The 16931-nt window shown below is 41.3% G+C and overlaps 1 protein-coding gene across 1 annotated transcript in view; it reads right to left on the reverse strand.

Annotated features, from left to right (window-relative positions):
• Positions 1–1865: 1865 nt before the first annotated feature.
• CCDC83 (coiled-coil domain containing 83) overlaps positions 1866–16931 on the reverse strand; it is a 15508-nt gene continuing 442 nt past the window's right edge. Inside the window, exons 2-10 of the mRNA XM_026034947.1 lie at positions 13806–13890; positions 12125–12293; positions 11243–11410; positions 8469–8560; positions 7285–7353; positions 6461–6582; positions 5562–5647; positions 3953–4137; positions 1866–2515 (exon numbers count right to left, since the gene is read on the reverse strand). Coding sequence (XP_025890732.1) covers positions 2330–2515; positions 3953–4137; positions 5562–5647; positions 6461–6582; positions 7285–7353; positions 8469–8560; positions 11243–11410; positions 12125–12293; positions 13806–13890 — 1162 coding nt within the window. The 3' untranslated portion in view covers positions 1866–2329. The remainder of the gene's footprint in view (positions 2516–3952; positions 4138–5561; positions 5648–6460; positions 6583–7284; positions 7354–8468; positions 8561–11242; positions 11411–12124; positions 12294–13805; positions 13891–16931) is intronic.

The raw sequence follows: 16931 nt of genomic DNA on the forward strand, positions 1-16931 counted from the left end.
CTCCCTTGACCTGCTGGCAACATCCTCCTGATGCAGCCAGGATCCCATTGGCTTTCTTGGCCACGAGGGCACACTGCAAATGCAYGTCTCAAACATGCACGTCTGGCCATGTGAAAGAATTGCCTGGTTATATAACTGAGCTGCATCACAGACTGCGAGCTCTCCCCAAACCAGGGCAGGAGGGCAGTAACAGCRTCCCTGCAACCCGGGCTGAGGACGTCGCTCCAGAGCCACCCTGCCAGGAGCAGCGTCACCCGGTGGCTTCACTGAGCGGGGAAACGGCTCCGGCCTCCGCATGGGCGCGGGCTGGCGGGTCCCACCTCTGCATTGAATGCGCTGCTGTTGCTCAGCTCCACACATGCACTTTGGTTCCATTACAGCTGCTTGTTTTTACAGCGTTAATGCACAAATGGAGTGACATTTGCAGCTCCTTAACCCACTTTGAGCCCCGCCAACACTCACAGCTTTGCTGTGGAAACTGCAGGTTTCTCCGAGTTGTATAAGTGCCAATTAAAAATGTAACAGGCACAGCGGAGCTTTTGCTCGGACTGTAGCTGTGTGGACAGCTGGAAAACTTTCGGGGTCCTGTAGCCCAACTGATGCCCTTCCATGTGTCTTCTAACAGAAACACAGCGACAGCAGCTATTGCAGGATGGCTGCAGAGCCCTTACAGGCAACGTGGGTCAGTTCTGCACGAGCTGCTGYAGTGAGTCATGACTCCCCTTGCTTAATAAGCAGGACTTGGAGGTGTTGGCCAAGCTGCTGGAAAAAGCACTGAGCAGCCCTCTGGTTTACAAATGTTGCTCATTCGTGAGAGATTCTGCCAGTTACGAAATTATCAGATCCAGATGTCTCAGTTGTTGGAGGCCATGTTGTTCTCCATATAAAAGCCTCACGCTGGCCTTAATGCTAATCCCATGGAAGTCGAGGGGATTTGGGACACTCTGCTAAATACCCTTKGCTGCGGGCTGTTGCTTCCAGCGCGTGCAGGCTGCGGTGACTTGCACCCTCATTACCCTGCTCTAGACTTGTGCTTAACTCCCTCCCACCCGCGCGGGCTCGAGCAGCCAAGCCCTGCTCTGGGTGTTCCCTGCTGGAGCAGGGGCTGGACTAGATGATCCCTAGAGGTCCCTTCCAACCTCAGTGGTTGGTCTTCCCTGTAAGCCATTTTATCTGGCCTGTGTTTCAGCCAAAATAAAAAGCATAACCAGAGGGAGGCTTCTGCTATTTAGTGCCACGCAGGTGAGTGTTGTCCCCAGCCTGTGGCTGCTTGGGCCACCTCCGTCATGCTCGTGCAGCAGGAGTGCTCAGGATCCTCGTGCTGCCCTCACACTCACCCAGGCACTGCAGGACCCGGGATGAAGGCGCTGACCTTCAGGTGTCTCCTTGTGTCTGAGGTGCCCGTGGAGCCTGGAGGAGATGCTGGCTCACTCGGGAGGAGACACCTGGTGTGTCAGAGGTTCCTCCTGCAAACAGCATTCACTGCAGTGTGAGATTAGCTGATACATTGTGTGGTATATGCTGTTACAGAGAAAAGGCACCTGATTAACTCATCTGGGTTAATTTAGAGTATTCAGTGTTGCAGAAAGTTCCTAAGGAGGGAAGTGCACAGGTCAGAAACCTGCTCACACCCGTTGGAAAGTGCACTGGGTAGCACAGGTAGCATTTATGGAACACACGGTAGCAGTGCGAAAAATCATGGAGTCAGTGTCATGTGCTCACAGATACAGGGGTAGAACAAAGACACAGGGTTAAACAACATAGTTGGCCCATTCTTAACAAAAAAAAAAAAAAAAAAAAAAGGCATTAAAGTCTTAGAAGTCTTTAATGAAATATTTTATTTACGGATTTTCATGCAGAGAGGTAAAATGCATTAACTAATTTCTATCAGTAGTAATCAGGCATAAACAAGATTTTGCCTTGGCAAGGTAGTAAGTTCTGCATTTTATGGCAGCCTGCATTTATCTGCTCACTGTCTGATCAAGATGTTATTCCACATATGACAGCCTGCAAACAGGAACCACACAGCCAAATATTAACTTGGATTCTTTATTAGTTACATATGAATCTGCTCGGATTGAGAATCCCAAGGACTGTGTGMGAGTCACCACTGAGGCTCACACTGCTAAGGAAGGCAGCCTTTCAATGAGCCATCAGGGCACAGACATCTCCCTAACTGACTGTTTAATGCACAGTGAACCATTACGTTTTGGACACTTAAGAAGAGTTTCCACAAAGCACAGTGCCACACGCTCCTGTAAGAACAGAGCAAATATTTAATGAACTCAGAATGTGACATTTCCACGTTAACAGCAGAGGTTGTCAACTTTTAACCAATCTTCTCCTTAGATAAGGATCTGATCATCTGAGCTGTGATGTTCTTGCCTGGTTTGCTCATGAAGCCATCTTCAAAGTGGCTCTTGCCTGGCATCTCTTGTGACTCCTCATGAACAGGCATGGCTCTTCCCACCACACACATCAGTTTTCTCTCCAGAGGACCCAATTTTAAGTATTCCTTAAGAAGAGAGAATATTACTTTTCTACAATTATACAGAAGAGAGAAAGTGCTTCAAAAGACAGCTGCTTTCATCTTCAAAGTAAAGATGCTATCCTGGGGTTGCCATGTTCAGTCATTTCTGTATTAGTGGCATTGTTTTACAAGGAAAGAGTGGTTTCTTTGCAAACTGTTGGTCTTGTTGGCTCAACTGAGGAGGCTGATCCCTGCCGTGCCCTTCTTCRCACAGATACCATTTCATTGACACCTAAATTCTTTCTCTAAAGAGCAAGCTCCGGGGGTGGGATGAAGCTAATCCAGCAGCTCGCTGCTGTCCAGAGGGTCAGCTCCAAGTCCAGGTACTTTCAGCATCTTTGTGCTGCTTCCTGGGCTCTCAGCCAGTTCAGTTCATTGCCCAAAGGAAAGGGTTTTCAGGAGGGGAAATTAAAAAGAAAGGAGGTTTTTTGCTGTCCTAGTGAGTGAAGTAGAATCAAAGTGTGTGCGTGCACTAGGGGTTCGGTAAGGGCAGGAGCAAGACCACGTGGCCAACAGGAGGGAAGAGGGAAAATCCCCCTCCTTGTGTTTAGGAGGCACTTTCATATGAGCTGCCAACACATCTGCAGTGCTGGCATTGGATGTGTGGGGTGGTAATTACACCTCAGGYGCTATGAAGTGCCAGGCTCTCAGGAGCCCCTCTGCAAGGACGGCTCTGCAGTGGGAAAAAGAAATAAAGCAAATTTTCCTCTCTCTAACATATGCACAGAAACAACCTGAACAGATTCTGTTAAGCACTTAACTTTTCTGTGCATTGATTCTTCAGGACAGAGCTACTCTTTAAAGTAGTCTCTGAGCAGGGCAACAGGATGATTTTTCTAACCACAATTTGCAGAGTATGACTCAAACTAATAAAAATTTCTAGAAAAGAGGATTTTTTTAACTGTCTTTCATTCTTGAATTTGTTTCAATAGAGTATTTTAAAGCAAAAAACTTCCACATGTATTAAGGAAAAGGCTCTACACAGCAAACACTGAAATTTGCATCATTTTTTTATCATCTTCTCGAATGTGCAGCAAAAATCCATGAGGATGAGTAATAGATTTTCCAAGCGTAATTAGTTTGTTACAGATGCAGCAATCCTACCAATCACATATGCTGACTCCCAGGACACTGTTCAGTTGCCTAAATATTTGGGCCCCAGGCCATTGGAAAAGCCCTAGGGCATCCAAGACACCCACGTGAGGCCTCATGCTCTTTCAGCCCCTCACCTGAAGGCCATGGAGTGTCCTTCATCTCAATCAGCACTCGGTGCCTGTGACTAAGCAACTGAATCACACATTATTTTAAAGATAATTTCTTTTTCTGACATAACAACCCTGGGAMTAAGGCCATTCCTGCCAGTAGCTCCTTCTCCAGCATGAAATAAGTTCATGTCAGTGAACCCAACACTTTAACTCCTACCTGGAAATCTTTTTCGTCTTCATACAACAAGCTACCAAGAGTTGGARCAAATGAATCTTCCCACAGTTCCTCATAGCTCTCTTGAGGCTTCTCATTCTCTGTTTCAGAAGTAAACTTKGAAAAAGCTTTTTCATTTTGGTGGSGGACTAAGGCATCTYTAGGACTCTCATCTCCATCTGTCTCTGCTTTTGAAAGAGAAGAAAAATGGTGTGCATTTAATTTTTAAGCTTCATGAAGATAAGAATTAGCCTTGCTTGTTAGCTTTAAAGTGGCTTGACCATTGAGGTGTTAAGAACAGCTCTGGTAGGATTGTTAATCAACAATCCAACCTGGGTGTTACTTTTGCTCACTGATTTTCTGTGTTCACTTCTGTTTACTGTTTCTGATCAAGATCAGAGACTGAAATGGATCAAAAGTGAGAAGTTGATGGGTCTGTGGGAGGAGAAAGGGTAAAAAGTGAGTGTTTAACCAGTCAACTTAAACTCTACCTAGGCATATATAGTTAAAAAAGAGGAAAGACAGCAAATACAAAATGCACATTTTTTTTTTTTTTTCTATATCAGGTTATATGTCAATATATGTACATAGAGACAAATTCCTGAGACAGAGCTGGGCTACTCAGAGCTCTCCTGAACAGCTCACATTTGCAGTTGAGTTAATTCTCAGAATGACAGGCAATTCTGTACATAAACTGCCAAATTACATGGTTCCAGGCACAGTGACTTTAGCCTGGTTTACTGGAACAAGAGCTGTTTCTCCTGGGAAGGAAGGGCTTCCTAAGGGCTGAGCTGTTCAAAGAGAATGTGCCTAATTCAACAGCTGTGGCCAACATGGTTGCTGATGCCTGACGTGGCTGGAACTGATCAGAACCTCAACACACTTTTCACTTATTYCTCACCATATGGTTTCAATGCCTGCAACTTACCCCCTCAGTTTTGGCTAGAAGTCTTCTCCTTCTCTTACCCCACACAAAGATGTAAAAGAAAACCTGTGATACAAAGGGAAGCCACAGGAACCTCTCTGTATGGGTAAACACACTGACATGGTCTTCTTGCATAATGGTATGTCCTTTTCCTGGGCACACCTACCAGTGTATATACAGCCTGAGGTCAATAYTGCTTAGCAGGGTTTTCAGCTGAGGCTGAGTTCCATGCAGCATCATCTCCTCTGCTAGGGACTCATTTCAATTAACTTAATGTATCTGCATGAGCTAAATAACTTTGACGTGTGTAGGCTTCAAGTAAAAGCCAAGGTGGTGATCAAGAATTTGCTCTCTGGGAAAACATGTAATAAGGAAATGATGATGAGGTGGATCAGTTAAGACCTTGTGAATCACATCTTCGTGAAAGATCTTATGAACCAGGTTCCATAATGAGCAATTACATTCAGCCATCGAAACACTGAYATCAGTTTTAGAAATGTATTAAGAATTGTGTTCTTCTCTTCCTTACCCCTACCACAGTGTATCCTTGTGACAAGACTGCATTTAAGTTGGAAATTAAATGCTCAGCATGTAAACTGTGCTGTGTGAAGAAAATCTTAAGAAATGAAAGGTGGTTAAATGTTCTGAAACTTTTCAGCTCTTACAAACTGCTGGCATATGAATTACCTTCTTGTTCTCCATGCTCTAATCCTTTCATTCCATCCTTAGGTAACTCATTTTGSAAGCCAGCTGCCTGGGTAAGAAACAAATGCCTACAAAATTAAGGAAAAAAAAAAAAAAAAAAGTGAAACTCCCATTAGAGCTCTGAATTTTCTCCCTAAATTGTCTTGTGCAGTCCTTTAAGGGAATAGTAAAGGAGRAAGTGAATTGGACTATTTCTGAAAACCATTTGCTGCTTAACCACAAAGGCACAGTGGTTTAAAAATGCAGCAGAGGCAACCAGGTAGCTTCTTAGTGGCTAATACACTGTTCTGGTTTGTTTTTATTCTCAGTGCCTTAGCTCAACTATGTGAGAGTAGAAGAAAACAAATGTTAGAGTCTCCAGTCAGTCCAAGACAGAAATCAAAGCTGGTAGCCCTCACTTCAGAGCAGGCAACTTAAGTTTGTGGAAGAGAGAAAAACGGTCGCTTCTTATTTGGAAGATGGAAYATTTTGGGGGCAGAAATAACTGAACTGGGACTGGGAAAGGAAGAAGGAAGGTTTCCATTGTTACATTGTGCATTCGATACAATTAGTGATGACATTTTGCAGCTAAATTAATCCTTCTCTAGGGCCCTAACTAAAACATTTCAATACAAAAGAAATTTAGATACTCTAAAGACAGACCTATCCCAAGTCTTCTTCCTTGCTTCTGCCCCATATCACAACGTCTGTTTTACTTGAGAGCATTGTCATCCTTCAGAGATGAAGGTCTCCCACCCACATACTCAGCCAAATTCTGCCTCCCCAGAACTAGGAAACTGCCTTGGCTTTGCTGCCGGAGGCCCAAGTAGCTTTAAAAATCAGAGCAGATGTTATTTTTAAAAACAATAACCAGCTTTGAGTCTATAAAGGTAGCATTTTACCTGGGTACTCTCAGATGCTGAAGTCTGAGATCAAGCAATTGCATCACTAGATCTATATTTTCTTCTTCCAAGAGGTAAATAGAGGCTTTCAGATCACTTATCTCCTTTCGGTAAATTTTTATCTTTTGGCAAAAACAAGATAAAGGTCATCTCAGCCAGACAAGAAAGACTATATCTATATTAAAAAGCTTTCCCAGGAATTACTTCAGGAAGAATGCAGGGAGAATGCAGCTCTATCGGCAAGACTGATGGTGCGTTTGGTGGGGCCAGGGAGCAAGATGTGCCCTGGCACTGTGGAGAGCTGCAGCTTTGCACTACCTTGGTGTGACCAAGTAACCATTGAGGAACACAACCGGAGTCTTCAAATCCAGGCAGATTTGGAACTAACTACATGAGGGTTGTGGCCAAAATAAAATTTGAACCAGCTTAAAACTGATTTTTTTCTTAATTTCTAATGCCAAAATACTGGAACATTGTGTCAGCTACACATTTCCATTTAGCCTGAAGCAAAACATTTCATCTGTTCTAAGAAAGTGGCTGAAATCTGACGACTGGAGAGGTTAATGATAATAGCTTTGTTTTCCACAATAATTTAGAGCACTAATTCATCAAGTAGGAAACTGGAATGGGTTCCGATTCCTCCTCTAACTTTGGAAAAAGAAATCTACTTCCCTCAGCTCCAAGAAAAAGGCTCATCAGGACACAAGAGTGCTCTGAGGTGGATCTGCCCCACTGACAACACCTCATACTGAATTCTGTGATATGAACTGGTATATGAAATGGGGTGGTATATGAAATTGGGATCACACAAGCAATCCTCTTACCTCTTCTTTTAGCCATTCGTTTTCTTCGATGTCCCTGCAACTGCTCTTGTCTATGCGTTTTACAGCGTTCTAAGAAAACACAATTTCAGAGCACTGCACTTGAAGGCAGGACTTTGACAGTGCTGTGCACTAAAAAGCAGCACCTTCTGCTGTTTAGCAGCAAATAATCAAGGAACATCCACACAACAGACTGTAACATCCCCTGAGGGATTAGAAAGAGATTTAGTCTACCAGGCCAGCTGTTTCATCTCCATTATCCAGCCCAGTGCTGTTTATAGGACAAGCCATTTACCAGTATTTTAGCATTTCCTGGATTGGAATTGGAAAAATTTCTTCTGTCTGACAAGTTCTGCTCAGTTCCTACTACCGTTGAAATCCCCCTGCTTTGAGGAAGTCAAAATATTATCTACTAAAAACCCATCACAAATGAAGCAGTACTGATTTACCCTGCTAAACACATAGTTTTCTTCTAATGAGCCAAAGCTACAGTTTAATTATTGATAGCAGTAATAAGAAAGAAAAAACTGGGAGGAAAGACATCAAAGCAGATCACCATAAACACACAGTCCTTCGGCTTATCTGCTCGTGTGATGAAACTCAGAGTACTGGACTCAGGGAAGGTAAAGAGCTGGTGGGCTCAGTGTTACACTCAGGTAGGCCTTGCCTATGAGGAGTGAAAAAAATCATCTCCCAAACATGAATTTCTAAAGTCATGGTGGAAATCACAGAGAGCAGAGGTGGCAGAGAGATCTGTGTAGCATGGAGCATAAATTTTACTAGATTACACTATCCTGGCAGTTCCCAAACCTGCCTGTAAAGTAAAATACACACTTCTATGTTTTTCAAATTCATGTTGATTTACAGGCAACCTCTTAATATGTTACTTACTGGTTTTCCAAGTAATGCAAGCGTCAGCACTAAGGTCATGTCAAAAGTGACATGTTCTTGAAGAAATCATGTCACTGTATCATGCCCCAGTGTCCTCTACTTCCTCTGTAAAACTCATTGAGCTTTACTCATTGTTAGTCTTCCATAAAAAAACAGGTACAGTGTGTTGTTAACAATAAACAATGCAGGATATAATATTTACAGGATATTTTACTCTCAATTTAAAAGAGTTGTTAATACAGAGTGCATGAATTAGTTGGTTTCAGTTAGCATTTTGAAAGAGGCAGAACGAATACCTCAGGGGCCTGTTCTTTGCTCTTCTTCATTTGTGTCTCAATCAGGTTGTCATTTTTTTCTTTCAGGATTTTCAAGGCATTTGCATAATATTCTTCAAAAAACAAACCAAAAAAAAAAAAAAGAAAGAAAGAAAACCAAAAATCATTATATAACATCGGTGTGCCCCTGCCAACAAATAAGTGTTGTTCTTAACCTGGAACTTCCCAGCCAGCATCACACGTGTACATATTAACTCGCAACAGGAAGGAATATTATCCCAGGAAGTCAGGTGTCCTTTTCTGTCCAAGGACAGTACCCCGAAGGACAGCAGTGTAACTGCAGAACTAGAATCTGAGCTATTGGCACTGACAACTACAACAGCAGATAAGAAGATTTATTTTCTGCTAAAATATGTATATCGTAACACTAAATCTAGAGTGTTTCAATAGCAGTGTCTCAGGAGTCAGAAGAAAATCTTATTTATAGGGGCTAGCACAGCTTTTTTTTTTTTTTTTTTTATAGTTATCATTATATTGAGCCTAAAAACTTCTCTGATGCCTGAGCCTTACAGAAGGATCTAACATGGCCAGAGAACAAAACGTAGAGTGTAGCAATTGCCCTGACAATAATTTTCATTATTAATCATAGTCATTATTTAGAAAGTGACTGTTAGGTCTAATTAAATTTGTTTGGTTTCATGTTCAAGTCGCTTGTTATTCAGTTATTTTTATCCTTCCCTTCAGCTGCTCAGCTATTCTGAGTAACCCACTACAGTTTGGCATTTGCTGCTAGTGAAGAAGTCAGTGAAGATTGTGGTGCTTTGCATTGAAGGAAGGCACTTCATGCTTCTTCCCGAGGCTTGAAACTCAGTCTAGCTCTGGACTGTTCCTGACCTGGCTCCAAATGACTATGGGGATGGATGCACTGGAATCTGTGAGCACTCAAGATGTGCCAGTTGGCTGCATCATTTCTTAATCCAATGCTGTGGACACTGGTCYACCTTACTCAACCCTCCATTAGACTTGGCAGAATGACCTGGGGTATTTAARCACTGTAGTTAAACCAACTCTTCAACCTCTTGCAGGCAGCTGACCCACCTGAGATGGAATGGGAGAAAGGGCCACACATACTCACATTTTCCGTGGAGGCTGATTTCCCTGTCACTGCAACACTCTCTTCTCCAGACCTCCCCTAAGCACATGCCTTCCTTAGCATGCCTGCCGAATCCACCRGTTTTGGTTCAAATGCCATCTGGAGACCACATGAGCTGTTCCAACATCGAGGCCTTTGCTGGTACCCATAGGAATACTTTCCTCTCCACATTCCTCCATAAACTTGTTTGACATTTGAGGACTGAACAAGCCCAATTTGCTGCAGTATCACACTGGGACTTTGGGAGGGAGAAAACTCTATTCCCCAGGCAATTTATAAGTTTGATTTTAGGAACTTGAGTAAAACGGTATGTTAACATCCACTATAGGCAGCAYAGTTTTTCGATATGCTAACTGGACAACTGCTGCACGTCCCTCTGACAAACCTGCTATAAATACACTTCAGTTTAACCACAGGCTTTTTTCTCTGCAGCCTGTGATAYGGAGGAGGTCAGACTGAGTGCTCCTAATGGCTCACTCTGGCATTTAATGTAAAAGCCCATTTTCCTTTTCATTTCATCTATCAGGAGCTATAAAGTGAATTTTGAGCAGATTGACAACAGGGAATGTGCATAATGAAAAATATCAATACAGACTTAGGTACCTGGCAAGCTAGCTGGCAATGCTGAATACATAATGCAGATCTTAATCATGATAAAATATGATTTCTAGAGACAAAAAGATAGCTAACTGGATCTTATCTGCAGTAATAGATGCCTGGTAATGGTTGGCACAGAATATACAGAGCCCCTTGGAGCAGTGTCACTGCCTGTTACAAGCAGCTGCTTGGCTGTGGTCATGAATACTGAGAAGGTCATAAGGGAAGAAGATCAGGATTTCTTTTTCCTTTGAATAGGTCAGGTAAAATACCAGCTAAATGTTTAAATTATTTTAAAATAATGCAATAATACAGAGAACTTAGTGGCTTTGTAAAGCACTCGAYACCAAAATATTCAAGGTTTTAAATCCATTCTACTGTTGGATCAGAATTGAAGCAGCTCCCAGGATGTGCACACATCCATGCCGGCAATTTCGCTGCACCTCATATATGGGACTATGGAACTAGGAGGTGAAATTCAGACCATTGGCTACAAAGCTCTCCCTTAGGGCTCAATTTAAACCAGTACCAGAACATTTGATTCAAAAGACCACTCCAAGAATGAGCTCATACTGCTTCTCTGTCAAAGGAGTTTTCAACATGCGAGTTGCTTGAGCATGATGAAAAGCAGTAAGAAGTCAACATCTCCAACATGACTATGAAGCGCAGGCTTCAGGAAGACCTTTATATAGGTATCCAAATACATGGAACCTGATAAACCTGCTATCCTTCACAATACTTCTTTTTTAGAAATGGTTTCTCTGTATTTTACAATAAAAATGTCAAAAGATTATCAGTTTCTTTAATTGGATATTCATAATGCCTGTGACTTCATCAGTTTCTTTAGAAAAGGCACTTTCACAGGGATAGGAGAAAGAGGGGCAGTTCCTCCATCTTCCAGCCTTATGCAGCACACCTAGGTTCACATGTTGATAGAAATGACTGTAGTTAGCCTGGCCTCAAATTAAATTCCTAATTTAATTAATTCATGCAGGTTATACACAATGAGGTTAACAGATTCATATTACACCAGCTGTAAACCGACCTGTAGCCCTGCAAAGGTCATCTTTAACTTCCTTGATGTCTTTTTCCAGATTCTTAATCTTGTTGGCCTGTGTTTTGCTTCCTACATTTTTGTACTCCAACCAGTAATCCCTCTCAGCCCGCTTTAGTAGAAGTTTTTGGTCTGTTTCTTCTATCTGGAAGTACAGATCTATTCAAGAAAGAACATCAGGAAAGAGGTTCTTTGTAAATTTATTGAAGAGATAACTCTAATGATTTCACATTTTTCTTTTATGAAGGCACTGTTGCTGGGACTGGGGAGAGAGGGGGGTTTCTGTACCCTACAATACATTGCAACATGATGGCCTCACATAGTGTCAAGGGCCACCATCATTGATGAAAACAGCTTGATCTTATTCTGCCAACAAGAGACAACAGTTCTCACCGAAACACTGTAACCAAAGACACATGTGACTGCATCCTCACTGAGAATCACAGGGATGGCAGCCAGAACTTTCAGCACTCAAAAATAGTCATTTCTACTGCCATCTTTTTTTTTTTTCCTTTTTTTTTAATCTTCCAACACAGCCAATGCATGGGACTTTCATGACTTTCAACTTAATGRAAAATATGAAGCATCTGTAGTTCCACAGTAATACATCACTTGGAAGGCATAAAATAGAGTCTAGTACATGGGATCTGTTTCAATCAAATACACACTTCTCTTGAATTTTAATCCAATTTAGTTAGCAGATTTACTTATAAACCTCATAAATCTTATTCTACACCTAGAGAGCGTAATTATGGGGAGGAAAAGCCATATGCTTTTTATGTAACATTACAGTTGAACCTCTATTTAACATGCAAAGAAAATCTATCTCAAATGGGTAAACAGCAAAAGAAACTTCCAGAGTTTACCACACACCTTTCAGAAGTTGTTCCTGGTCCTTAACATACTGCCACTTTGCTTTCAGTGACTCTTCAACGTCATCCCTAGTTACAATGTCCTTTTGGTCTTGCTCTTTCTCCTCCTCTTCCAGCTTTCTCAGGATACGCCGGATGCGTGCCTGCTGTTCGTCCTTCACATGGTCATTCTGTGGAAGAACCACAGCAGGAAAGGCACAGATTAAAGTGTTTTCTAGTTAGTTTTCTAAGTTACAAACTTAAGTGATAAATAAAAGTCAGATTTGGGTCAGAGMTAGGATGTGCTGCCAGAACATTCAGCTGAAAAGAGGTATTTTTATTTGAAAAGGTTGCAGAGAAGGAAACAGTCTGCAAGTCTCAAAAACTTCTCAGTAACTTCAAGCCCATTAAATAACTTAAATCCATTCCGAGTATCTTCAAGCCCATTACTACTAAATGAGAGACAAATGATAGTCTTGCCCTATTAGGTGCATCCCATGAATTGTCCTTTGCCACTGCTTGTGGGTTGACTTAATAACAGTATTTATTCCTAAGAGTTATCAACTTCCAATATTCCTCATGAAAATGTAGCACCTTGGACATAGCAATGATAATCCAGGACATTAGACTATCAAGTCCTTTGCCTACAATGCAGTAGAGAGAGCCTCAAACATTCACATTCCCGATTCTATTAATGCTAAACCACTCCGAAATATGGAGCAGGAAGCAAAGAGGGAAGCCCAAAGCATAGCCAGAACATTACCAGATTAAACAAAAAGCACTTGAATCTCGCCCTAAAGTACCCTGCAAAGTCTGAGAYCTTCAGAGACCAGCAGCCAGCTGCAATTGGGTAATAGCCACAGGAGACTGCACGTCTGCAGAAAGAAGATGGGTGWCTTCCACTGATAGTTAAGGCCCATAAATGAGACACCGTCAAGACGTCAAGAGTGCAGGGCACATCAAGGAAAACTAAACAGGAAGGTGTCTGTAAAAGCACTGCAAACATCAGGCTTTGGAAGGGCAGAGAAAAGCTGTTTGTTTCACTGTTTCACTGCTACTGGGAAGTGCAAGCTGCAAAACTGTGTGACCAGCATGATGCAGCTTAAGGGTTTTGCAGAGATTTTAATTCCTTTCMCTATGTGACTGCGTATGTATCCACAGTCAATACTAAATGGCTCAGATACCATTCTAAATGGCTCTTTAAAGTGTCAGTCTAGTGTGATCAGTAATTACATAACCATGGTTCAAGAATTACTCCTAATAACACAACTGTTAATCCACAAGCAAATGACCCCTCATTATGCACTGCTAAAATTTGGGCCTTGACAGGTCTAGAAGGTCTTTTTTCTTCATTCAGTTTTCATTATAACATACATTTTTGCAAGAATAACTAAGACTTTACTGATACCTCAGAAGTAAATCAAAAATGTCCATTTCAGGCAGTAGATAACAGTATTTAGCTGCCTCTTCTAGTAGAGTTATGTTTATGCGTATGTATAATTCACATACTTATGCATGTGATATGTGTAATTTAGATATCATTTTGACTTTTAAGTGCATAAAGTGATTCACTAACTCTAGTTTCACTGATTGCAAAGGACTCAAATGAAGTACTACAGCTGCAATACTTGGACTGAATGAATCAAATCTGATTTTGTGAATTAAACCACATAGGAAACATATAAAGATGCATGGGAACTTACTTTTTCTTGGTATTCTTTGTTCTTTTCTTCCACTTGTTTCAGATCAAGCAAAATCTGATCAATTTTTTCTTCTTTTAAATGAATCCTATGGAGAAAGCGTAAAGAGAAGTRGTTGCAAAAACAGAAGAGCTAGATTATTTAAAATAGATGAGGCATAAAAACTGCTTAATGGTTTTCTGCCTTCCATTACATATTGTTTTACTAATTGGGTAAGTGCTGCTGTCTTCCTACTGCACATAAAAAATGATTTACCAGATGCAGCTGGACCTTCATGTTAGTTTGGATCTCATGTCATTACTGATAAAAAGACTCCCTGATTATCTTATTTCTGCATAGTTCTAGTCTGCAACAAAATAAATAGCTCCCCTGGCAGATAGATTAGGCTAAGAAAGGGACCATTAGCTGGGACTTCATCATTGCCCCTCAACCTTGGATCATTTCAGTTCTGCTACAACTCAAGACTGAACTGAAACTAAGCTTCTAAAGTCTAAATAGATAATGAGGGAGTACCAAAGGTGGAAAGGAATCCGGGATTAGTAATTAGGACTGCACAAGCTGGAGACCTGCAACCACCTAGCAGGCTGGAGGTGGAAAACTTCCACAAGGAAAGAATCATTCAATAGTTCTGCCTTCAGCAGCTTTGGGAGTCATTCCCCAGATTACATACAAAGATACAGGCTGGCAAAACTCTGTGATTTCATCTATTCTTGCTCTTGGGAAAATCGTTTACTGCTTCTGGAGGTGGGAAGGGATACAAAGCATCTGCAGGCTCGCTGCTTCTCCCCTCCCAAACACTCCTCTGTTTCTAGCTAGAGGTAGTACAAAACTCCAAAGTATCTGAATTTCATGGTGTTTTCTGTGGGACTGRCGTATCGAACTTCATCCTTTATCATAGTATTTTTTATCTTAACAAATCAAAACAAAAAGGTATTACCAAACGTGTATCAATGGCACAGCACTTCATGTGCTACTACTGCATTTCAATGTCACATGCCCAGTATCCAGAGCGTATTTTACTATTTGTAGGAACAAATCTTCAAGCACAAGTAACCCACCTCCTCCCAYTGGATGGTCATATTTTGAATGATGTTCCTCACTAGATTACAAAGGTCTTCATCACTTCAATTCATCTCTTACTTTAAAGCATCTGCAATGTACCCATTTGCATCTAAACCAGTTGCTCCATGATTTCTTTGTAGCTATCAGAGAGATACAAGCAGTTTCTCTCCTTTCTGGTTGTGGTTTAGCTGGCCTGTATTTGCAGTGACCTTTAGGAGACGATTTCTGCTTACAAAATATTTCTTTCTTTTTCTGTGATATTTGTTAGATTCAAAATGCTACAAAGCAGCTAGATTTATTCAATAGCAGCTAGATTTATTCAATACAGTTCTACCCTGCTGTGCATACTAGATGCAACACTTCCCCACACAGAAACTACATTCCATGCACTATCAAGACAGTTTTCCCAGTCATCTATGGTTTGCTACCAGGGCAAGGTTGAGCATTGTTCCTACCCAGACCTGAAATAGAAAATTACACCAGAAATGCAGAACAGTGAATTTGCCATGAACACAAATCTCCTCCACACACTGGAGAAAAGGCATGAATGGAAGTTAAATAAATATCATATACTTGATTAATCCTAAAGATAAATGTGAAAGACAATTACACTTGTATTATTATGTCCAAAAAGAGGAGTTGAGATGTTACAGATTTACAGAGGTGAAGGCAGACTATAAGAAAGGGAGAGAAAGCAGTATTTTCCTTCATTTTCTACTTAGTTTTTTGTTGTCATTGTTCTATAAATTCCTCATCCTCTCTTGGTACCACACACGTTATGGTGGAACACTTTTCTGACACAAATGAGTCATTTTGGTCACCGGATATCGGAATATGTCAAACAATATTTTTACCCTCAAACTGTATGAAAAATCTGTAGCACTTGGGTTAAGTCTTCTCTCCATTATTTCCATTATTTTCAAAGTCTTTCTTTTCTCTCAGTCTCAGCAGTTTGCAATGAGACTTTCTCTGTGGACATCTCTAAAATTGTAATTTTTACCAGTAATGGGAGGGAGTAATTTAGAGATGCAGTTGCCGTTATGTAAGATCTCCCTTTCAGGTCCATAATTTCATCATTAATCACCTGGTGTGTGCATTGGGTATGGAGACAATCCTGGCAGTGACTGGCTACATTCCCAGTTGGAAGCAGTGAACACAGCTTTGCTCAGCTACACTTCTGATTTCACACAGCCTACAATTTGTGGTAACATATAGTGACTATACATTCTGACATGATTTCRTGGCAGCTCTGACTGCTGCTAGGAGGAGAACAGGAACATTTAATGATTCAGAGACAGTAATCCAGGTAAATCCAAGAAAAATCCAGGTAATCCAGGAAAATAATCCTATTCACTTAAAACAACTAAACGATGTGTGTAGCAAGGGAGCTGCACAGTCAGGAGTTGCTTATCGTACTTAGTGTATGTGGGTGGAAATAACATAATTCTACCTAGACATACCTACAATCTCTTGATAACAACTCCTCCAACCCCCTCTCAAATGATCACCTGCTTCCATCCAATTATATGCAGACCTGTGATGCTCTGATGTGGACTTAAATACATTATTAAGGTAAATGCATGGCAATCTTGTCTAGGAACGCAGCTCATCAGATGACACTGAATATTCTGATTAAGGATTTTGTGTTTCTATTTCCAGACTCTGTTAATGATTCATTACTCATCGGAAGTATTCACAGAGGCAAACAGTAGGTTGAACACCATTTGGAATGTAAGTCTAGAGTGAGCACATGGGAGAAATGCTGAAAAGTACTATTTGGAAAATCACTTCTATATGCTTTGTTTGGAGATGGGCCTCTGAAAAGCAGCAAGGTCAAGGGAGACTATTATWCCTGTGTCATGCCTGATTATGTTCCCTTTGGGTCAATGTAAGGAAAGAACAGGAATCAGAGACTGACTGCTCCTGATAAAAGCTCTCTCCAAGGTATCTTTAAACATGCTTTTCAGTTTTGGAAAAAGTCTTTCTTTCAGAAATACAATTTGGAAACATGTAGAAGTGCAACAGATGTGTCTGCAATCAGTGCAGAAAGACAGTGTGTCAGACGCT

Source organism: Nothoprocta perdicaria, unplaced genomic scaffold, assembly GCF_003342845.1.
Source record: "Nothoprocta perdicaria isolate Ctin4 unplaced genomic scaffold, notPer1 scaffold_152, whole genome shotgun sequence".
NCBI classification, from domain to species: Eukaryota; Metazoa; Chordata; class Aves; order Tinamiformes; family Tinamidae; genus Nothoprocta; species Nothoprocta perdicaria.